The sequence below is a fragment of the Penicillium chermesinum genome, assembly GCF_028974085.1.
Source record: "Penicillium chermesinum strain IBT 19713 chromosome Unknown utg000007l:1.0-2695246.0:1.0-2697696.0, whole genome shotgun sequence".
Taxonomy (NCBI): Eukaryota; Fungi; Ascomycota; class Eurotiomycetes; order Eurotiales; family Aspergillaceae; genus Penicillium; species Penicillium chermesinum.
Genome location: NW_026695317.1, coordinates 965,632 through 987,920, shown reverse-complemented (window position 1 = coordinate 987,920; position 22,289 = coordinate 965,632). Strand labels below are relative to the sequence as shown.

The 22,289-nt window shown below is 51.2% G+C and overlaps 9 protein-coding genes across 9 annotated transcripts; 6 read left to right on the top strand and 3 right to left on the bottom strand.

Annotated features, from left to right (window-relative positions):
- Positions 1-680: 680 nt before the first annotated feature.
- On the bottom strand, positions 681-5,658 carry N7468_009074 (uncharacterized protein; the record flags this gene model as incomplete). Its single annotated transcript, XM_058478370.1, has 8 exons — positions 681-1,933; positions 1,989-2,262; positions 2,317-3,495; positions 3,551-4,183; positions 4,240-4,599; positions 4,682-4,762; positions 4,827-5,044; positions 5,103-5,658. 8 exons carry the CDS (start codon positions 5,656-5,658, stop codon positions 681-683), a joined length of 4,554 nt encoding a protein of 1,517 aa, XP_058326700.1.
- Positions 5,659-7,176: 1,518 nt separating this feature from the next.
- N7468_009073 (uncharacterized protein) lies at positions 7,177-7,939 on the top strand (the record flags this gene model as incomplete). Its single annotated transcript, XM_058478369.1, has 7 exons — positions 7,177-7,213; positions 7,267-7,369; positions 7,422-7,493; positions 7,561-7,572; positions 7,629-7,726; positions 7,795-7,811; positions 7,871-7,939. 7 exons carry the CDS (start codon positions 7,177-7,179, stop codon positions 7,937-7,939), a joined length of 408 nt encoding a protein of 135 aa, XP_058326699.1.
- A 596-nt stretch (positions 7,940-8,535) lies between these two features.
- On the top strand, positions 8,536-9,372 carry N7468_009072 (translation initiation factor eIF1; the record flags this gene model as incomplete). The annotated part of the gene is made up of 4 exons (XM_058478368.1): positions 8,536-8,563; positions 8,792-8,863; positions 8,934-9,026; positions 9,083-9,372. The coding sequence occupies 4 exons, from the start codon at positions 8,536-8,538 to the stop codon at positions 9,370-9,372; spliced, it is 483 nt and encodes a 160-aa protein (XP_058326698.1).
- Positions 9,373-10,393: 1,021 nt separating this feature from the next.
- On the bottom strand, positions 10,394-11,568 carry N7468_009071 (uncharacterized protein; the record flags this gene model as incomplete). Its single annotated transcript, XM_058478367.1, has 4 exons — positions 10,394-10,645; positions 10,716-10,863; positions 10,920-10,975; positions 11,062-11,568. 4 exons carry the CDS (start codon positions 11,566-11,568, stop codon positions 10,394-10,396), a joined length of 963 nt encoding a protein of 320 aa, XP_058326697.1.
- Positions 11,569-11,981: 413 nt separating this feature from the next.
- N7468_009070 (uncharacterized protein) lies at positions 11,982-13,069 on the top strand (the record flags this gene model as incomplete). The annotated part of the gene is made up of 3 exons (XM_058478366.1): positions 11,982-12,331; positions 12,432-12,533; positions 12,601-13,069. 3 exons carry the CDS (start codon positions 11,982-11,984, stop codon positions 13,067-13,069), a joined length of 921 nt encoding a protein of 306 aa, XP_058326696.1.
- A 627-nt stretch (positions 13,070-13,696) lies between these two features.
- N7468_009069 (putative anaphase-promoting complex subunit Apc5) lies at positions 13,697-16,345 on the top strand (the record flags this gene model as incomplete). The annotated part of the gene is made up of 7 exons (XM_058478365.1): positions 13,697-14,402; positions 14,454-14,547; positions 14,611-15,025; positions 15,080-15,203; positions 15,276-15,382; positions 15,436-15,572; positions 15,622-16,345. 7 exons carry the CDS (start codon positions 13,697-13,699, stop codon positions 16,343-16,345), a joined length of 2,307 nt encoding a protein of 768 aa, XP_058326695.1.
- Positions 16,346-16,970: 625 nt separating this feature from the next.
- On the bottom strand, positions 16,971-17,776 carry N7468_009068 (cytochrome c oxidase subunit VIa; the record flags this gene model as incomplete). Its single annotated transcript, XM_058478364.1, has 5 exons — positions 16,971-17,016; positions 17,168-17,175; positions 17,247-17,406; positions 17,491-17,515; positions 17,614-17,776. 5 exons carry the CDS (start codon positions 17,774-17,776, stop codon positions 16,971-16,973), a joined length of 402 nt encoding a protein of 133 aa, XP_058326694.1.
- Positions 17,777-18,071: 295 nt separating this feature from the next.
- N7468_009067 (DNA-(apurinic or apyrimidinic site) lyase APN2) lies at positions 18,072-20,287 on the top strand (the record flags this gene model as incomplete). Its single annotated transcript, XM_058478363.1, has 3 exons — positions 18,072-18,174; positions 18,583-19,301; positions 19,460-20,287. The coding sequence occupies 3 exons, from the start codon at positions 18,072-18,074 to the stop codon at positions 20,285-20,287; spliced, it is 1,650 nt and encodes a 549-aa protein (XP_058326693.1).
- A 629-nt stretch (positions 20,288-20,916) lies between these two features.
- On the top strand, positions 20,917-21,965 carry N7468_009066 (mating-type protein MAT alpha 1 HMG-box domain-containing protein; the record flags this gene model as incomplete). The annotated part of the gene is made up of 2 exons (XM_058478362.1): positions 20,917-21,265; positions 21,316-21,965. 2 exons carry the CDS (start codon positions 20,917-20,919, stop codon positions 21,963-21,965), a joined length of 999 nt encoding a protein of 332 aa, XP_058326692.1.
- Positions 21,966-22,289: the final 324 nt, after the last annotated feature.

The following is a 22,289-nucleotide window of genomic DNA, read 5'->3' as shown; positions in this document are numbered from 1 at the left end:
AAAACTGGCTTGAGGGCGAGTACATATCTCGGGGCTCAATAGGACTCCGTATGCCTGGTCTCATGCGATTTGTGAATTAACTACTGAATCCATTGCTTTTATTTCAAGGAACACACTAGAGAGCAGAGCAGCACCTAGTAGTTGGAGTATTTGCCATCGTAAAGCTACATATGCCTCTTATGGCTAGTATGTTTTGCATGATTGTAAACCATCAACTGGCAACCAAGGGCTTCGATTGGATATCAGCCTGCGCCTTGGGCGCATGCTTGTCAAATGTAATTGTCCAGAACCATAGATTGTTGGCCTATCTGTTGCTGAGCCGAAATAGGCGAAGAAAATGATAACGTAACAAAAAAAAACCACCCCGAGCATTGAACTCCGCTGTATGGATGAAAAAAAAGAAACGAAGCAGAAGAAGCAGAAGATCCGCACTCAGAAATTTACAGCGCCAAGCTCCTCACCCCAGCAGAAGCATGCAAAGAAGCCCAGACGAGCAGAAGCAGACGGAAATATTAACGCTATGGAGAAGGGGACGCGCCTCGTGAGCGTGAGAAAGGAGTATATTTGATGAGATAGGCAGGATGGATTGAAGGATCGAGCGCTGTATGCCAGGCAGAATATATGCGAGAATGGGAAGGACATGAAACTGTCCGGTTGGTTGAGGACGGCAAAATCGAAAATCACACGCGCACGCGCCGGGCATCGAAGTAGCCCAGGTTCACGGCAGTGTCGTTTGCTCCGACGAAGGGCGCAGCGTCTTCCAAGAGTTCCCATGCGCGGATCGGGTAGGGACCGACGATTCGGCCGCGGTGCTGGAGACGGAGGCGGCTGGTTACACAGTCGGGGTTTTCGGTGGAACTGGCGGTGCCGGCTGCGGGGATAAAGGCAGCTTGGGAGGATGGGTTCGAAGCAGGGATGTTTGTGGGGGCAGGGGCAGGGGTGGAAGTGGAGCCTGATGCAGCTGGGGATGAAGCTGCGGCAGACTGAAGGAGGCCATGGGAGTAAGCATCGACGGTTGGGCCGAGGAGATAAAGGAAACGAGAATCGTTTTGGAGCGGCGCGAAGGGAGGGCACTTCTCCTTCAGGAAGCGGCAGCAATGATGGCGAATTTCGTCTGGAAAGACGTCGATGAGCGAGGCGGCAACATCGAGAGCATGTGTCTGCAGCAGGATGCCTGGACAAGGGTGGTAGGGCTCCGAGGTTCCTGGGTGAGGGAAGTAGTCGGCACCTGGGAACAGCCGTAACAGGTCACCCGGGAGGCGGGACAGTGCAATACAGAGGATACAGATCAACAAGCGGGACTGCTCCTGGGCAGAAGGGGCCTTCAAATTCGGCGAGGTTTGTGTGAAGGACGCGCGATGAAGGACAACCATTCGCAAGAGGGCTGAAAACCAGAACGCGAGAGACCGCTCAAAGTATGTTCGCCCTGTTGTGGGTGTAGATCCAGCCTTTGTGTCGCCAGCTTGCTTGACGCTAGCTTGTGCTGTGATGATCTTGTGAAGCAAAGCTTCCATCTTTTCAACGAGGACTGGAGCAATGGACGACGTCCCTGGGTGATGGACTGTACCCGCGAGCTCCTCGATGATAGACAGGTAAACTTTCGCAGATTCTAAAGACTCAATGCTGCCCGTTGAAAGGCCATTGATCGGGTTAGAATCTTCAAGCAGAGGGATGGCAAAGAGCTCCCTTTCAGCTCGTTCTCGAATCTGGCAGACGGACTCTGGACTCATGAGAGCAACGAGATCTACCCAGTGGAGCCTGTGTACCCGTGAATCGGCCACAACAGTCTTGAACATTGCATCCACAATGTTGGTTTGCTCGTTACCCGTAGTCTCGCTCCGGAAGAGAACTTGCAGTTTCAACTGGCAGAATGGGAGTGAAAAGTCATCCGTAGTGCTAGCCAGCTTCTCGACCTCCAGCATGATCGAATTGTCTGAGACAGAAATTAGCTTTTTGCGTCTTCCCAATCAGAAAGAATAGTCACGTACCCTCTTGCGAATCAAAACCGAGCAAGTCATCGAGAGCCTTCTGTAGAGCTTTCGTGGCTACGGGGTGTTGACTGACAAGCTTTTTCATGTAGCTTTGGCCAGTACATGCCGGATTTCGCACAAGTAATTCGCGCAACAGCATGATCATAGAATCCTCCAGGGGGCTCTGTCTTTCAGAGCTAAGGCCCGATGCAGAATTGCATATGATCTCGAGAATTTCGTCCGTGTTCTTGGACAGAAACTCTTGTTGTGCCAATTGAAATCGATAAGAAACCTGGAAAATGTCAGTCATCTCGTGAGTAACCCATGGTAGATCCTACATGCTTACCAGATCAAGATACCTAGTGGCGTTTTCCCGAGGCACAAGAAGCCCTAACAAGTCTGCGGGGATGCTTGCTGCGTTAGGAAGTGGGATTGAAGAGTGGCTCAGTCGTTTGAGTAGTGATAGGAACGATCTGATGGTGACACATCCAACCCCGATGAGAGAGGGAAGGACACTAAACAAGATACTTCGATCGGGAGACCGTAGATGCGCGCAGACCCATCGAGCCAAAGCCCCATCGAAATGTTTGGGCTGGAAAGATCGCAACTGCGCCAAATACAGACATGTATCGTTGGCAGATAGCTTCACTTGTCCACAGCCAGACTCCAGATGCTTCGTCAAAGTAGAGAAGATGGTGTCCAAGGTGGGCTCATCCATGACGGTTCCAGGAAGCAGGAGTTGGTCCAGTTTTTCGCGGAACATGGGGTCCGCATCATTGAAAGAGTCAGGGATGTGGTCGGAGACCGGTGAGGACGCTGCGAGGACGGTCTTGTTCTCCATGCGGGAAAGATCTTGGCGGAGAATGATAACAGAATTCAGTTCGTTTGGGATGCGTAGACCCAGTTCGATCAACGAGAACATTAGATCGAGACTCGGCGGAGCGAACCTCTTGATGCCAGCATAGGCATCCACGAGTCTTCGAAACAGATCTGGAGTGGCTCCAATCACGCAAAGCGACTCGAAATGGCGATTAGTGGTGTCGGCCACCGAAGCAAGAACAGTGCTGTCATCAGAGCTTGAGGCGCACCGCAATACATCCGCCAACATAGAAATGTCGCCGAATGTTTCCAAGATCTCGCGAACACTATAAAACTCGTCGGGCGTCAGTGCCGATACTAGTGGAAGTATATCGCAAGGAGGTGCAGGGCGAATGCTTGAACTTGACGCATCACGGAAATGGTCAGCAACGCCTCGACGTAACCACTGGCCAATCTCGGCTTTAATCGCCCAGCTCAAGTCATCTGTCAGCGAGCCTAGAGGCGATTCTGCATAAACCTCGCCGCCGAAGATTTCGGGGAGCCGCTGACTGATCAACTGTTTCACGCTGGCGATTGTGGAATTTTCGACGGATGGCTGTAAGCCCGTTCGGACCAACAACGTATTGCGCAAGTTCCTGACGTGTTCTGGAAGCCTGCCGACCGGAAGTTGGGCGATCAAACCGATATCACCTGGCAGGTCATGCAGCTATACTAGGCATCAGTATTGTATGAGGGCCAAAAAGAACCATCTGAGCACTTACGGATAACTTCTCATCGGACGAATGATTCGCCGAGCCTTTGGCCATGAGCCATTGGAGGTATCGACCGACTGAGAATGTCTGTGACCTGACAAGCTCAGATATAGCATGGTATATGTTGTTCAAGTTTAGCCTTTTCCCCCCCATTCGGCTGAGGAAACTGAGTATATGATCGTCGACATCGATCCCACTCCCCTTCCATTTTCGTAAAAGACGAACGCCAACGTAAACTCGGCAAATGCCATATCGGAACGGGGTCGCAATCCATTCCATGAGTTTTGAAATGAGAACAGCCCGATCTTCCAGTGTATCTAAACAGGCCTCAGACACTGTTGAGATGTCCTGCGCAGAGCGAACTGAGTCAAGAAGGCGAATGAGGCGTTGATTGGGAGTCCGTTTTGTTTCTTGTTTGGAATTAGCAGGTCGTTGGATTCGTGCATTGCGTTCTAGGAGCGATTGAAATAAGGCACGATCCACATGGTGTGCTAAGTTCATGCACGAAGAGATTTGCGCTTTATACTTATTCCATGAATTTGGTAGAATCATCGATGAAGTATGTTCGTAGACCAGCTTGTTGACAAAACGGCTTAAGCGATCAATTAGCGGCTGCAGGGCCTGCAACTTGGTTTCCGTGGCCTGAAATGAACCGTAAGAATGAGGCCAGAGCAGAAGAATCTTAGTTAATCACTTACCTTCGACAGTTTGTCGAGCAGAAGCTCGGCCAGTCTCCGGCCCCGTTTGCGGTACCGCAGAAGGTTGTTCCAGTAGATTCCAAGCATCAAAAGCCAGACAGGAACTGTAGCCAAAGAAGCAGATTCGAATGACGCCAAGAACCATTCAAGAAAATGATCATGATCCAGAAGGTTTTCAAAGAACAGGCGAGCAGTCAGTCCGACTGCGTAAGTCATCTTGGTCTTCCAGTCCGGAGCTTTGGGGGCACCAAATACGCCCTCTACAAATTGTTGAACACTGGTGGTCCAATCACGCACCCACTTTGCTTCTAAACCCACAGCCAATGCACCGCTTGTTCCTTTGCGCTTGAAAGCACGAATCTCATTTGCGCCAACACATTTAGCGAGCCATACGGCCCGCGCAGCCGGGATCCATTTCCCGAGACATTGGTCTCAGAAGAACCTTGCCTCGAATGCCATGCGGGATGGTCCTGCTCAGTCGACGTAGGGAAACAGCTGGATTAGCGAGGTCTCGCAGCCATGCCTCTCGCTTATTGTCAGTGAGAGTAACACGCGGGGGGAGGTTTGAAGGTGGAGGGTGCATGAACGGTATTATGGTTCCTTCGTTTCTCCAGTGCGGCGGCGAAGACAGTTGATAGCATCTGCAAGCCAGTACGATGTTTCAACTGAGTATATAAGGCGGGACGGGCGGTGTTAGATTCGTTTTGGGAAACCTGCGTCCGATCGTAGTACCCTTGCTTGGCAGTCGATTCGTTCAGGACGTCCTCCGGGTGATTTCCCGTCCACGGCGTGAAATCGGCGACTTCTGCGGAGTCGTTAGCAACCCAGAAACACGGCTCTGCAGAAAGAATCATGAGACTTACTGTCACCTTTAAGGACCGGAGCCACAGAAGGGACCGCAATGCGGTAAGGTGTAGTTTGAACTTTTTTATCCGGAGAGGGGTCTCGGGACTTGGAGACCCCATCTCCTGATACTTCAGATAACGCAACGTTCCATGATTGCGTGGGGAGTGGAGGAGGAGAAGTCGATTTCGCGCCCGTCGCATGCTCTCCTCGGTTCTCAGCGGTTGGCAGTTCAGACATGACAGCCTGGAACGACCACATCGGTCGACCACGCCACGAAGGAGGAGGCCGCGACCCAGCACTACCAGGAGTACTCCTCGCTTCTCCGCCATTCCCAGTGGAGCCTGGCTCGTTCGAATTCGGGCCACTGGGAACATCGAGCCTGGGTCGTTTCGGGACCGGTTCCCGATCTTGCGACTCGGCGCTCGTAAGGTCGACCACCGGGCGGTTCTGCGACAAGGGTCTAGGTAGTGATGGCGAAGGAAGAGGTAGTTGCGAGGTCATTGGCGAATCATACTGGGCAGACAGCTGCGCTAGATCGACTCGCCCGGGGCCACCATTTAGTGTTCGGTTCATGGGATGGCCCCATGGTTGGCCGCCAGAAGAATGGGGTATCATCTTAGGCACATCGTGTTCCGTCTGTAAATGATATCATTCGATCATCTATATAGCCAAGAGGCTGGACGCGCTGGAACCAGCCAGCCAGCGTTCGGTTCACCGGAGAGAGGTGGTGTGGCTCGATCGCGGTCAAGCGGTTCGCGCGGGCGGGAGGTGTCTTGGCAATTCGGAGGGTTAAGGGACGGTGGAAAGAGAGTTGGAACCGGACATATGTCAATAATTCGGGGGTTATACGAGGAGAAAGGGATCGAGCCCAAGGCGTTATCAACCGGTGTTTATGGCGAAAGCGATAGCCCCAAGTCACGGGCCAAACCAGCACTCCGCTCTCCTCCGTGGCAGACTCCACCTGCAAAAGGCCGGGATTGACAAGTGATTTGGCGCCTCCACACCGGCCCTAATTGTGCTTCTTTTTTCTTAGAATTTTTTGACGTGCTTTTATTCGTGGGTTTTCCGGGCGAATTGGTGTTGGATGAGATTGTTTTTCTTAGGCCCAAGTAGTCGTATGCAGCCTCCGCGCCGTACACGTACAGCCGGGAATGCTCTACAGTGGAGTACAGTTCTAGGTCCCTAGATCCCAACCAGGACCATCCCTAGACCTTTTCCGTTCTCATTTCCCATTAATCATTTCTCGGAACCATTCGCCCCATTAGGGTCCGCATATTTGCCGAGTAACGGCCGCGGATAATTCCAGTCACGCCTCCATCCAGATCTTATGAGATCGGGCTTTAAGGGCTAAGGCCGACTCGAGATAACCCTGATACGCCCAGTAGGAAGGGGGCCAGGTTGTACAGCCTTTGACTCCAAGCAGCTTGCCCCGTGAATCATGAATTCCGGTTAGCTCTGCGGAACAGGCTCCGGATCCAATCCCTACTGATTCTCAATGGCTCTTTGGCTTTTTTGGTATCTTTCCGCGTTTCAAGCATCTGATCTCAGCCGCTGATCTCCGAGACCACATTCCGCATCGGCCCACCTTCGGCTGGGCTACACGGCTCTCGTGCTATCGTACGGTGTGGCTTTGGTTCCCCGGCGCATCACGTAGGGCCACATTGCCTAATCAGCCAACGCGGTAGATGTACACGGGGTGCATACGTATAGCAAATAAGCAAGGAGGTGATGGGGGGTTGCACACGGATCTGCACTGCATTCAGCAGGCCCAAGTCCATTTCCTCACCGGTGCTTCCAGCACTCGAGGTCCCTCCCAGATCGGACGATCGGTAGATGCAGATGCAGTGGCCCGATCATGTCCAAGCAGGCATGATACAGATGAGAGAATAGTTTTTACCGAATATCATCAAATAGTCTAAAATCTGAAATCCGAGATCCTGAAAAAAATTTCCAAGTCGGGGGAAACGAAGTACGGGGGATTGCTATCCCCACTAGGTTTAGTCTGGTTTGCCCGGGGAACTGGGGCTTGGCATCGACCTCGTCGGTCTCTGCCTTCACCAGCAATTGCCCTCCCTCCGTGTTCCTTCCACAATGGCTTCCAACAAAGACATGCGACGAGCGGACCTCGGTTGGTTGCATCGGCTGGCTTTTCTGTGATACTGGCTAATCCCTATTCCGCAGTCATCCCCTACATCGAGCCCCCCAAGAGTGCCAGCGATGGCGACATGTCCAGTACGCGATTCTCCTCTCCTCCCGTGGTCTTCCGTTTCAAACAAAACCATTGGTTCTGATGCAGTATGATCTAGGCACTATGTCGAGCACTTTGCCTATGGCAGCGGTACGCTGTGTCACTCCATTTCGATGACGGACACCACTAACAAGTCCCGGCAGATGTTCACGCGTAACCGGTGAGCCTGGATTCGCTGCCCCGGATCAATGGATTTGATTGTATTGACTCTAGATTTCTTCTCGCAGAATGATTGGATGGTGAGTGATAACTGGCCCGAGTTCAATGCTTGCCGGGGTGGCTAATCGTCGTGCAGGGTGTCATTTGTCTTCTCTCTTCAGTCATGGCTTGCCGAGTCTCCCGAACAAAAGAAGAATGCTGCAACTCCAGCTTACATGTCTGTCTTCATGTCTCGTAAGTCGTCCGCCGTCCGTCCGACCTGTGAATGTTATGAAGGTCCAAGCTAATCAAGAGCTTTCTAGTGATGGCTCTCCTCGTTGTATGTCTCCGCCTCTGAACGTCACCGTCATTTTTGACCTTCTAACTCTGTTGTAACAGACATACTTCCCCCTCTTCATGCCTCCCCAGGCGAAGGCCGCTCCCGGTGCCAATGTGCCATCCGCATGACCGGATGATTTGCACAGATATCCGCAACGCTGTCTCATTTAAGGCCTCGCCGCAGCGTCCCGCTGTAGCTCTATGTAAAGCCATGCGTTGTTGGAGGGGACATGTGACTGTCACCAATTAGCCCGGGCTTCTTGGTAGACTACGGGACGAAGCCTGAGTGCGCATCGAATCGGGATGTACCAATACCCAGGCTGAACTCATTTCTCTGTAACCATACATTAATAATTTACGAATTTTACAACGGGATTTGGGCATATGGCCCCTTGTAATCGCAAGTAAGTAGAAGCAATTGGGCATAGATAGCCCAGATGGGATATTTTCCCGTGGCGACTGCTTCTAGTTCATTCCGTTTCGTTTGGTGCCACGTGACCAAGAGGGGCATGTGCCCAGTCACACACCGCCTGCCCCCGACGTGACTCCTCATAAGGGTTTGCCGCTCAGGTCCAAATCTTCTTCACCCATCAGTTCCACCGTTTCTTCTCTCATTCTCACAACACTCTTGACGAACCCTCGTCCCTCAGAGATATTGAATCTCGCAACAAGCTCTCTTTATCAATACCACTTTTAAGGAAGTTTCGTCGCCAACCGCCGAGTTTATGTCCATCGAAAACCTCAAGACCTTCGGTAAGTCAAGATCGCCACCACCCTTCCGCCTCGTGACACTCGCCCCATGTCCTTCCTACACGTATAATATCTGCGATCAAGTCTATGTGAATGCGAGGGGGTTTGCCGCATTGCACAAATTATTGATTGGCATCATACCTCTCGTCGTCTCTTTAGCGCCGTGTCCACGATGGCGGGGTAAACCCCTCATACTATCACGAACTATAGCTGACACTCCCTTGTTTTTAGACCCCTTCGCCGAAGCCGAAGAAGCTGGCGAGACCCCTAAGACTGAAAATTACATCCACATTCGGATCCAGCGTACGTTTCCACCGAAGTTGCTCCTCTAGGCCCTCGCCATCCATGCCTATCACATACTAACTTTGCACAGAACGCAATGGCCGTAAAACTCTGACTACCATCCAGGGCCTTGGCGATGGACGCAACCACAAGGCCATCTTGAAGAAGATGAAGGCTGATTTTGGTAAGCTCCCCAACCCAACCCGGCGCAGAATTCCACGCATATTAACGTTCAACTAGCCTGCAATGGTAACATCGTGAACGACCCTGAGATGGGTAAGGTCATCCAGCTGCAAGGAGACCAGCGTAAGGTTGCTCACGAGTACCTGATTACCAAGCCTGATCCCGAGGACGAGGAGCGACAGCGCAGGAAGGAGAAGAAGGCCAAGAAGAAGGCCGCTGCCGCCTCCGCTGATCCCGATAAGAAGGAGAAGAAAGAGAAGAAGTCCGACGACAAGGACTTGGACGACGACGACCTGCCCAAGGGTCTTGGCGTGAAGCCTGACACCATCAAGGTCCACGGTTTCTAATCCCATCGTCATGCTTTGTTCCGGTCCTTTCTTACCAGTCCATGTCACCCCGTGAGCGGTGGAGAAGGGAGCATGCTATGTATGTTCAGCTGCCGGCCGAGCGACCTTCTCTCTATTCTTCCACCCTCCGTGCCTGGTGTGCTTGACTTGCGTCTACTGTCGACACGATATGTTCTCCAGATTGATTTGACTTTTGCGTTATGACGGAAAGCGTGTCCTTTCGACAGTGTTTTATTTCCAGATAGGATCATGACGGAACGAGGCGTTGGGAGATACCCTGATCTGCATCCGAGAGATGCTTTTTCGTCCATGTTTTTTTTTCGCGCTTTGTTATTTCGCCTTCAAGAGCTGCCCATGTCGTGCCGCTCACTCGTCTTGTCCCGCGGTTTCATATTGATTGGGTTGGATCGAGGAGATCAGGGACAGGAGCGTGTTGTGTTGATCCGGCTTTGTCGGTCACTACCGTTGATTATTCTTCACCCTACCCCTCTGGTTCCCGCACGTGTGTTTTGACTAGTCCTAGTCATGGAATTCTTTCAAGATATGATTTCTTCCCCATTTGTAGCTTTTTAAACACCTCTGGACAGTAGATAAATCAGCCTAATCGTCGGCTAGCATTACGCAAGACCCTGCTGCCAACTTTGAAGTACATTGCCAAATTCAATATTTTATAAAGACTTTGGAGCAAGCCTTAGAATGATCAACAATGAACTACACCCTCGACTACGAGACTACTCGTATATATATTCGCATCGACACTCCAAATGAGGGAAATGGGGGAATATATTAGATCTATCAAAGACCTATCGGGTATGAGAAAGTAAGTCGTATCAAGCAAGGAAAGAAATGTGATGTCGAGCCCGGAGAAACAACAGGAAAAATCCCAAAAATATACAGATCCAGCCCATGCTGTTGCTCCCGCGTCCAGCATCTGCCGATTGTGCGCATATTCTCATCCTGTCGTGTGAAATCAAGGGGGGAACAATGGAAGGCTTCGAGAAGGGAGGAGGGGGAAGACCAGCTAAGCTTTTCCTGTAGGAACTCGGTCGTCAGCAACGCGCATGCGCATGAAGATGGTCACAGCCCAGTCCCAAAGTTTCTGCGTTATCACGAAGAGAGGAACTTCTGGGTCATTCTCTCGGGTCAAATGCAGCTGCAAAAGAAGCGAGGACATGCTTAAGAAACTGGCAATTGAAACGACGAGTAACGAAGCCGCTGTTTCGCGCTTTATTGTTGTGTGGTTCTGGGTCGCATGGTAGACGAATGTAAGAGTCTGTATTCGCATGTGAGTATATTTCCTGACTTGTATGTGCAGGGCGTCCAGGGCAAGACGGAATTCTTACTGTTGTAATGGAGATCCAAGCCGGGAGCAAGTGTCGAGGATCAGAAGATGCGCCAGAAAGATAGGTCACCCAAGAAGTGATATAGGCAATTAAGCCATTTGTTGTCAAGAGACGGATCACGACAGCCGGAGGAGTGTAGTTTAGAAGCCTAGAGAAAGCAATCAGTAATTGTCGTGGGACATCAATGCTCCAAGACAAACAAACCATCGAGACATCATACAATCAGCAAAGAAATAAGAAAGATATGCGGAAGCACAGCACTATAAACCACGAACGTTAGACGCATCATGAAAACCGACGCCTTGAACAGGACAGGGATCTCCCGAAATCGTAGTGTAATACTCACCCACATAATCGCCAAAGCAACCTCCGTCACCCTAAACCTCCTCTCAACATCCCAATCCTGCCCAACACTCCCGACAATCGCCGCAGCCCATCCCTCCCTTCCCATCCCCGGCCGGATATGCAACAGCTCAGCCAAAAAGGTAAACGCACATCGCAACCCCCACCAAGCCGCTGGCAGCGTACTCAAAGCCCGGCACACCAGCAGAGGAATGTACCACCTGCGGTCCACGCCCAGTATCACTGCCACGCGGGGATGCAGGGGGGAGGGACCAGCCTGCCCAGCATCGCTGCCGAGTGGGGTGGGGGGAGCAGAGGAGCTTGGGGACGGCGGGGCCGCGGGAGAGGGTTCTGAAGCCACTCCTTTGTCTGCCTGGGCCGCTTGTAGCGGCGCAGAGGGTCGGAGAAGCTCAGGTGCCTCGCTTGGGCGTACTAGGTCCAGCGCGGCTTGTGTGCTGGGTGGTTGTGGAGGTGAGTAGGGCGGAGGTGAGCCATTACGATGAGGAGCCAGCCTTTAGGTGTAATTGCGGCATATGCGGCCGCCAACGCAGAATCGTTAAGCAATTGGTAGAAAGGGTGAAGTGGAGGGAAGCGTGTTGGTAGGTGTTCGGAGATTGCGAGTCCGTCGATATGACTCGGCCTCCTGATCGGCGGGTTTTTTTGTTAGAAAGTGATCGATGATGTCTGGTCTTCGAAGAGCGTCTTTCTACTCTGTATGGTTCGGCGTCTTCTGGGGACGGCTCCTTCAAGATATATTCGTAAATCAAGTAGAGTGGAGGAATTTATTTAGCTGGAGGACTTTGTTCAATGGCGACCTCATAGTTGGAAATCGCGGAGACCGGCACGTGATCTGCGGATTTTGTTCTCCTTCGCCCATGTCAACATCTCGAGGTCTATTGACTTCGCTTTATACAACGAACCCCAATGGCGTCCTCGCTGCGCTTGTGCCCAGGTGGTATGGCTAAATGCGCACGGCCAAATATCACTTTTACGCAGCCTTTCGCTTACAGCCTTCAATCCCGGGCTTTCTCGGAAACGTCGCAACGATGGGCATACCGATCACAGAACTTCAACCCCCGAAGCCCTTCAATGCCCTCGATGAAGGCCCGACAGAAGGATGCACTCGCTAACCAGAGGCCGAATGACTTGGGCTTATTACCGGGAACCTTTGTGCGACCATTGTGGAGGGACCTACCCTCTATCTTTTCGCAACCGCGAGACCGTCTGCACATGGAATGGATCACCATCAAGTCCTTTTTCCAGAATTACATCAGGTACTGTTACATCCTTGCTTCATGATTCGCCGCTCACGGCTGTGTCAACCTTTGATCTGTCAGCGATGAGACGTGAAGGCATTCACTAACGCACCGTTAGTTTGTGGCAATATTGCAAAGAGCAGGAAACCGAAGTTGGAATCAAAGCTCGACGTCAGCGCGCACAGCTTCTCTATAAGGATATGTACACGGCCTTTGCGAGGTAAGTAGACGATCTGAGTTTCGCTTCCTTCTCCAGTGGTCTTGTGTCTGACCCATTCGATTCTTAGAGGTGACACCTCTGGGTTGAAGCGCCTCTGCTGCGATGGGCTCGCCAAGGACCTCATTGGCCAAATTGACCGACGCCCAAAGGGCATGACCGTCACCTGGAAACTCACCAAATGGCTTCGCCAACCAAGCACCTTCTTCCGCGGCGTACGGGTCGTGTCAGACCGTGCAACCTCCCTTCCCAACCTTCCCAAGTCCGGTATTCGCCAGATCGTTCTGCGGGTGACATCGAGGCAAGTCATGGCCAAATCTACAGCTGGACTCGCCAGCACGGCTGTCACCGAAGCCTCGGCCAAGGAGAAGAGCTGCATGGAATATCTTGTCATTCAAGAGCTACGGTGGAGCGGTGAAAGTTCCTGGCGAGTCTGGGGCTTTGCTAAGCCTACCGATCTGCAGACGGCCTTGAACGACCCTGCCTTTGCCCCTGGTCTGTCGATGTTGGACCGTATGAAGGCCATGCAGGGTCAATAAAAGAAGGTCATCTCGCTCGAAGTGATCCTCTCAAATTGCTTCAGATGGACAAACAGTTCAACAACTCATTGTAGAAGTGGATCATTCATCTTTGGCAAAATGGAATTGCCCATGTACACTAAACTGACTTATAGAGGCTGCGGCTGGTCATCGTCATTACAAGCGGTTCCTTGGTCAGGCAGATTCGGCCCTGGCATTTTTATGCCGCGGGCCTCTGCTATGCAGCATCTACCATTTCATGTATCATAATCACATTTGTTCCAATATCATCGGCTTTGTAATGCAGCCATCGCAAAAAAACTCGGGGCCTTATCTGGGATTTCATAAGGGACAGCGGGCATTCCAAGGTCGATTGACAGATATACACGCACGTACCCATCGGTATAAGCTCTAACCTCTGTTTTTCAAGTAAAGAGATCCAAAAGCTTTCAAGTTGTTGTTCCTTTCCCCGTTAGTGGAACCAATCCATGTCACCAATCCATGTCTGGTGCCATTTAGATATCAAGTCCGATACAAGTGGGAGATATTTTGCCTCAGGCCATAAGGCAACAATCCAGTATCGACAACCGCGATTGTCCAAAACACTCCGAAGCGCGTCCCTCGCCACAAAATGGGCCAAAGGTCAATATGACGCGTTATCTGACCCCGTGGAGAATATCCTTCCTGTGTCTGGTCACCGTTTACACCGACGGCGACGTCCCCAACTCGTCCGCCATCCATGTGTTGTCTTTCTTGACTGCGGGTCTATTCCCTCTAGATCCCGCCGATAAGCAATGGGCGAAGCATTACCTACCATCCATCACAGAATTGGAAGAAGTTCTCTCAGCTCATGAATCATCGGTGCCGGGCCGGACACTGTGGGACCTTTTCCTCAGGAGAATCTGGTCCCTTGATTCACTCGATGCGCTGGATACCTTTTTCAACGATGTCCTGCCGTCCCTCCTCACCAAGACGCGTGAGCAGTTGACGCAGGAGCGAGAGGAAGGCCTTGTGCCTGAAACGGAGGGCATGAAGTTGTCGCGCAGTTCACCACTCGGCGCGTTCGTGCGCAGAGCCTGTCTGGAGCACACGCGTTTGCAGTTTCATGATTCGGTGAAGTTGTGGTCTGGGTTTGTTAAGTATCGGTTGCCGACGTACCACATGTGGGCGCGCAGGAATCCGCAGCAAGAACATGCCGCTGTTGATATCAATCTTCTGATGCATGACTTGGATTCGAGTAGTCGGCTATCGCAGGTCGTGTATGGTGATATCGAGAATGACGAAGAGGAGGATGGCATTACCAGTATCAAAGATGCAGAGAGACTCATTGAATTCCAGGTCGGGGAGCTGCAAAGTTTGTCAACCTTTCCTCAGCAGCTGCAGGATCTTATACTAACGCTAATAGGACTGGGAGGCAGAGTCCCGGATGAGATGCGAGCGCAGCTCAAGCACATCATGACATCGGACTCTTCAGCGCCGGTGCTGATTTATTACTTAGAGTGAGTATTAATTTGGGTTCCAATAGGATATACGCATTGGTCGGAGTTGCTTAGCCGTTCTAGATACCTCGATGCCTGGAGAGCCGGCGATTACACATCTGCCTTTGATAATCTCCATCGGTACTTTGATTACACCATGCACAGCAATGTTGACCGAAGCGCCTATCAATTTGCACTCCTCAATCTGGCCATCATCCAGGCTGACTTTGAATGTTTTAATGAAGCCATTTCTGCGGTTCAAGAGGCCGTGGCTATTGCTCGCGAATCGCATGATATGAACTGCCTGAACTTCTGCATGAGCTGGCTCTACCATTTCGGAAAGGCGTTCCCTGAGCAGATGCGGGACGTGCAGAACAGTGGCATGCTGGGGAACGAAAAAGAGGGTCTGGCTTTTCTCAAAGCGAAATCGAAGGAAACTGATATGTGGTCCCTCTTGAGTACTACCCTGCTGAGTGAAGCTAAGCTTGAGATGCAACAGGTTTGTCTGGAATGGACAATTTCATTGGTAGCAACGTACTGATTGCTGATACAGGGAGACAGTCTTGCATCGATTGTTGAGTCCTTCGTGCGGGCTTCTCATGTCAACGTGTCCAAGGGTCTTTCAAACCCCACAGGCGCGTTCATGATGCTACAGAGTGCCTTGTATTCTCGGATAGGTATGGACTTAGAGCTTGTGCCAATATTATGAACATGACGTATCTGGCGTCTGCTCACACAACCAACCCCAGGAGCAACCCACCTGTCTTGGCTGAACACCGAGATATTTCGCGAGTGCTATACGGAGGGACACCCATATGACGACTACGTCAAGCTCACATTCTGCAACTGCCAAATTGTAAGCCCTTTCACATGCCCATATCTAGGAAAATAGTCTAACGGCCCGGGTAGCTTGCACAAAAAGGAAACTACAAGGAGGCATTCGCTCGCATGAACAAGATCGAGCCTGAAAGGCTCCGTGCCATCAAATACAATAATTCCTGGACGTACTATTCGGGTTTGCTGCAGCTCCGTCGTCAAATCTGCCGGTAAGTCACACATCCTCCGGTACCAAGAATCAAGGCTCACAACCCACAGTGATGACAAAGTCGCCGTTGAGCACATTCTCTCCCAGCTCCAAGCTGTGCAGATCCTCGACTTTGATATGCGTCTCCTGCTAGCCTTCCACACAATCGAATTTACCCTCCGCCAGGGCAACCACGGCCGGGCTCTACGTATGGTGGAGCAAGCTGCCCACTCCATGCAACCTGAAAACTTCGACGTGCACTCACAAATCAAACTTCTATGCCTCAAAGCCCGCATACTCGAGAAATCCGGACATCCGGAGCGAGGCTTCTCCCTCGCCATGCGCGCGGCCTCGATCGCTCATCACGCAAAACTCCTCCACGACCTCTGGGAGTCAGTCTGCGTCCTCGCAGCAGTGATGCTGAGTCTGCGCGAATTCGAGGCCACCGTCGAGCTCGTCGAGAGCGTTTTGCCCCAAATCCTCGAGAGCGAGGATTCAGCACTGATCGCGCGGGCATACTCCCTGCTTGTCGACGCCAACATGGGCATTGCGGGAGAGTTATGGGCATCTATGGGGCGTGACAGTACGCCTGTCCGGAAGGAGTATGTGAACCGGGCGCTAGAGCACATCGACTCTGCATATGATACGTACGAGGAGATTGAGGATTTGCTGGGCCAGACGGAGATGATGGCTAAGAAGGCTACTGTCATGCATCTCACGGGAGATCCGGTGCTGGCTAATGATTACGCGGCGAAATATTTGGATTTGAGAAGACGCAGGGGAATGGAGGTTTGATGCCGACATCATAGGTGTATGATTAAAAGCCCGAGGGCTCTGCTTGAACGACCGCTCTGCTACTCGTAAGTAATGACACTATTGAAGCCTGCGGATGGGGTGCCTATTTTCTGCAATACTTGTGAGGTAGATAGGATATGTATCTTGGTCACAGTATGCTAAGGTTTTGTTAGGAGCCTACTAGTAAGGACAAATACTCTTGAATCCTACTACTCTGTATCTACATCAGTGACTGATACTCGAAGGCATGTATGTATTATTATGTTCCATAGCAGTATCTGTTTACCTCACCAAAACTTGAAAATTATTCGCATATTTTGGCACTATGAGACTTACTCTAACCTCTCCGAATCGAGTCTACAAGCATATGGGACATAGGACCTCACCCAGTAGCATTGGATACAGGCGTAAATACACCAAGGTAAAACAGTACAAATGAAAAATCACGACAAGTTCCTTTCATTCGGTCAACGGAGCCCTGCGTCTCCCAGGTTCGGGCCTCTAGTGTCTCCTAATGCCACTGCGATACATATACATGTGGTTGTGCACACAACAGCTCCTCTAACAGAAATTGGCAGCCTAGTTCCTAGCCCTTGGGAGCTGCTGTGTTCGCTGTGCGCTACATTTAGGTAGCCTTGTCCTTGTGGTGGTAGTTGACGGAGTCGTTCCAGCTGTGAATGCGGTTAGCGGTCTGTGAGCAATATACACGTAATTGTGTATGGGGACCGGGAAGAGTGCATAACGGGACGTCGGCGCCGGTTTTGTAGACGGTGAGGCAGGCTGTCCGTATAGGCGATACGGTGCTGAGCGGGTTGGACTTACAAGAGGGTCTGTGGGACAATAATTAGCGACCAATAGCTCAAGAATTGAAAACAAGAGTAGAGAGTATAGAAGGACATACCTTGTCACCGTCTCCGAAGGGGAAGTTCTTCACACGGATGTTCTGGTAGGGGTACTCGGTGCGCTCCTCGAGCGGGGGCATGTGGCTCCAGTGCTCCCAGTGCTCTTCCCAGAGGTACCAGGCATTGATGCTGCCGGCAATCATAACGGGGACGACAGCACTATATTGACAAAATACGTGGTTAGAGAGACTTCCAGGGCAGTTGTGCAGCCGGTGTATGTCTGCTGCCTCTAGGGAAACGTACTAGATGGAGAGCTTGCGCCACAGGTCTGCGAGCCATTGAGTCAGTTCCAACAATCCACAAAGTCTCAGTTCATTAGGGTTGCCGTGTTTTCAGGCCACCAGAGCTCTAGAAGTAGTTACGTACCGCTGGTGGAGGCGGCGTGGTGCTTGACGGCGGCACGCTCACGGTTGAACTCGTTGTCGACAATCCAGGAGGGCTTGGCCTCGGCGCTGTTGAAACGGCGCTGAGCAACCGAGCGGAAGGGCGCAGTGCGCTGGGACAGGCGGGCGATGTTGCGGGTGAACATGGCGGTGGTGGTTGGAGCAATAAACGGGAGAGAAGTGATCGATCAGACGTTGTACTGAAATCGGAGCCGTTCGACTGGCTTAGTGCATTCCCGTGATCCCCCGGCTTATGTAATTTGATGTCACTCCACCCCCACGTGACTATCAACCCAGAGCCGGCTCAACGCGTTGAGAAGTACAGATTACCTACAGACTGAAAACCGTTTGATTTGGGAGAAGAAGGAACTGACAGCTGTCACCCAACCTTGGTGTCTAGTGAAGCAGGAGATGCGCTGCGGCGAGCACTAGTCGCCTGCCATGGGGTTTCGCATCACCACTTGGAATGGTACGCTTAACCAAGATGAACCTGAGTCTCCAGGGTTTTCAAACACTGACAATGAAGAACAGTCAATGGAATTCGGTATGTCCGCGTAGTAAGGAGATCAACAGATCTTTGCTAATGGATTCGTAAGAAACCCGTTCTCTTATGAGCCATGGCGTGGTAATCGGACATTCGAGGTGAGAGAGCTCGCATCATGACGCCATTCACCTATATCAGGAATAATATGGCTGATCAGATACTACGCAGTCAATGTTCAATATTTTGCAATCTGATATCGTGGTGCTACAAGAGACCAAGATCCAACGCAAAGACCTGCGAGACGATATGGTCCTAGTGCCTGGATGGGACTGCTATTTCAGCCTTCCACGGATCAAGAAAGGCAAGCAATTTGCAGACACGTCATGAAAAACCCCATCTAACATTAGAAAAAAGGGTATTCTGGAGTGGTCATTTACACTCGAAATGCCACATGCGCGCCTATCCGAGCAGAGGAAGGGATTACTGGGGTCCTATGCCCACCTAATTCGGAATTGGCCTTCCGTGACATGCCAAAGGAGCAGCAAATAGGCGGCTATCCGACATTCGAGCAACTCACCATGTCGAGCACGTCAGGTACAGAGAGCGACACCGGGGCCCCCAACGCGGGCTCTCCGGCATCAGAGGCTCGGGTTGATCCAGCTACCCTTGACTCAGAAGGCCGATGTGTCGTTCTAGAGTTCCCAGCTTTCGTTTTGATTGGGGTATACTGTCCGGCATATCGAGATGAAAGCCGAGACTCTTTCCGCATGGATTTTCTCAACGCTTTGGATGCCCGAGTGCGGAATCTAGTGACAATGGGAAAACGTGTCGTTGTGACTGGGGATATCAACATAGCTAAAGGCGGCATTGATTCGGCAAGCGCGATGGAAGGAATCCGGAAAGGCACCACAACAGAGGAGGAATACATATCTGGACCGTCGTGGAAGTTGTTCAATTCCTTACTTGCTGATGGGGTCGTGGTTGGCGAACGCATGGATGGCAGAGAGGAACCCGTTCTTCATGACATCTGCCGATCTTTCCACCCTGAGAGGACTGGCATGTACACCTGCTGGGACACAAGGCTTAACACAAGGCCTGGCAACTATGGATCGAGGATCGACTATGTGCTATGTAGCCTCGACATGCGAGAGTGGTTCTGCGAATCCAATATACAAGAAGGCTTGATGGTAAGATTCTAAGTGCCTACAGAGTGCTATAGTAGTACTAACGCGGCTTTAGGGGTCCGATCATTGTCCTGTTTATGCCGTTCTCAAGGACAGGGTGCCCTTGGGCTCCCATGGAATACACATCCATGATCTCATGAACCCCCCCCGGGCTGTTCAAGGAGGGGCGGCGCCAGCAGGATTACTCAAACCGCTTGCTTTTGCCAGCATCTGGGCGTTTACTGCCTGAATTTGATCTTGAAAAACGACGCAGCATCAAGGACATGTTTGCCCGCAAACCCCCAGCTTCCCCAAACAAAGTCGCTTCTGCCGTCAATATTCCAGGAAGACAAGAGCTAGATGTGAAAAACGATTGTGTGGCAGCACCCTGCATGGCTGAGGCATCGCGCGTGCCGCCAGTAGCAACTTCGCGTAAACGACAGCCACCACCATCCGCAGCTGTGACCTCCAAACGATCGAAGCCGCTGGCGACACCCACTGCAGCCGCCTCTGGACAAAAAAGCCTGAAGGGATTTTTCAAACCGAAGGGTCCTGCCGTCGACCCAAAAACAGAGACTTCAGAATCGATCGCATTCACTGCGGCACAGGTAATCCAACCCACTGCCATGGCAGCCGATTCCGAACCGGACCAATGGGCTCTGCAAGTGCCCCGCGTAGTCCCTGATGCGCTGGCAGCTACAGCCTCTGGAAACTCGTTTATGAACGCCTCTCCAGACACATCAGCAACCGATGCTGTCATAGATCCTGCTGCTAGTAAGGAGAACTGGTCTAAGCTTTTTACCAGGAAACCGGTCCCCTTATGCGAAACACATCGAGAGCCATGCATAAGTCTTACTACAAAGAAACCAGGTATGAATTGTGGACGGGCGTTCTGGATCTGTGCTCGCCCCTTAGGACCTAGTGGAGAGAAGGAGAAAGGAACACAATGGCGATGTCCAACTTTCATATGGGCCAGCGATTGGAATGGGTCTGTACAACCAGACCCTTGAAACGATCACGTGACAACCATGCTTTGTCTGCGGGGCGGTGGGGCCTGGCTCATCAACTCTAATTTTCCTTGGCGCGCGGGAAAGGTTTAGATATCCAAAATCAACACTACTGGGGTTCTCTTTGTTCCGCGTATACCTAGTACACTAGCCATCCTGCACCATAAAGCATTGTAGGAGCTGGAAAACATGGAAAACAGTGGTTGCTAGGGAGTCCTGGGGCAGCCATTCGTAAACAACCTAATTGGGAAGAGATCCTATTGTTTACCCTGTCAACAGTGAATACCGTCAGTCCCGCTTATCCGTTTGCACGCGAGGCTAGCAAACGAGCAACTAGAGCCTCTGATTGGCCAAATCAAAAATCCACGCTAGTGCTAAGCTAGTGGCTAGCGAGATCTGCCCCACCCTGCCTATCCTGGGGAGAAGTATATAAACAACAGCCCCGCCAGCCCAATCTTTTCTTCTCCTTCCCTTTCCTTCCTCATCCATTTCGCGTTTAGGATCACCGTTGTGCATCTTTTTGCTGTCCTTCGGTAGTCCCACCCTCTTCTTCCGTGTGCTCAAGTGAAGCAAGGTATCCTTCATTTCGTGCGCATCATCTACTCTTGTCATTTGTCCCCAGCCTCTCGAAGATGTCGACTCAAGATCAAGAACAGTTTCCCTTCTCCTGGGTCAATGTCGATTCTTCGGCTAATTCCGTTCCGGACAATTCTGACGTTCTACTCGAACACTATCTGTCCACTCTTGATGACGATGCAAAGAGCGACCTTTTAGACTTGCAGGAAAATTCCATTGGTGTTCCAAAAGACTTCCGGCGGGTTGTTCTCGCTACTATTCTCCCGTCATGGTTTGAAGAAATCATCGACAACCCTACAACATCCCCGGTTCTTCGAACTGCCGCTCTTGCATACCTTAAGCAGTCTGCAGACGTGGAGGTCAGCGCAAAAAAGGTTTCTCTTAATGGATTCATGGCTTTCAGAAGTAAGTGAAGTCCACATTTTTTCATTATTAACTATGCTAACAATTCTTAGCTTTTGTTATGGCTGCTTTCGCTGGAGCTAAACAACGAGATATCTCCCAGCTGGCAGGTATGTGCTGGCACGAAGATCCTTATATCGGAACGTGGGATATTATCGCCAGGGCCTACAATATCGTGCGGAACGAAAGCTTTGACCAGCAAGCCGATATACCGGTCTCACTCTATCTGGGCTGGCTAGTCAGCTTTATCTTCAATTTCCCTGCGGACCCCCGAGTCTATCTGCGCATGAACGGCATTGAAGTTGTGGAATCCAGATTCCAAGGCAAAATCGAATACCATGTTGTTACCGGATTTTCGGTCACTCTTGTGCGGCCTGTTGTCCCAGTCACCATGGCACGTTTGGTGTTCTACATTCAGACAATGGCTTACGGTCAAGGCGAGGCGGGCACTCGGCCACTCACCGTTACGAATGGTCAGCAGCCAGCTTGGATTGTTGAACCTGGAAGTCTGCCGCCAGCCCTCCAAGCGAATGGGTTGACTCTTGGTCAGTTAGATCAGACTGAAGAAGGTGATGACCCAGATGACCCCGCTGAAGTGGAGGAACCCCACCTCGATCCTTGGATTGAGCGTATGACTACTGTTGTCAATCAGAGATTGAAAGACGACAAGGACACTCGCCAAGCCCCCTTCACGGCAGTTTAAATGCGAGCTGCGTCCGTTTTTTACACTTCGACGCAATTTCCTTTGTTTGAACCTCGTTTTGGTTTGCAATTTCCAAAGAAAACAAAAAACCTCAAAAAAAACAGCCATTTACGTGTTCTACTGCCAAACACACCGTCGACTTGCAATTTCCGATGTTTCAACAGTGATTTCCGATTTGCAATTTCCAACGAAAACAAAAAAAACCTTCAAAAAAAACAAGGACGCTTTCGACTTGCAATTTCCAATGCTGCAACTGATTTTCGTTTTTCGATTTCCAACGAAAACAAAAAAAACCTCCAAAAAAAAAAGCCCAACCATTTACGT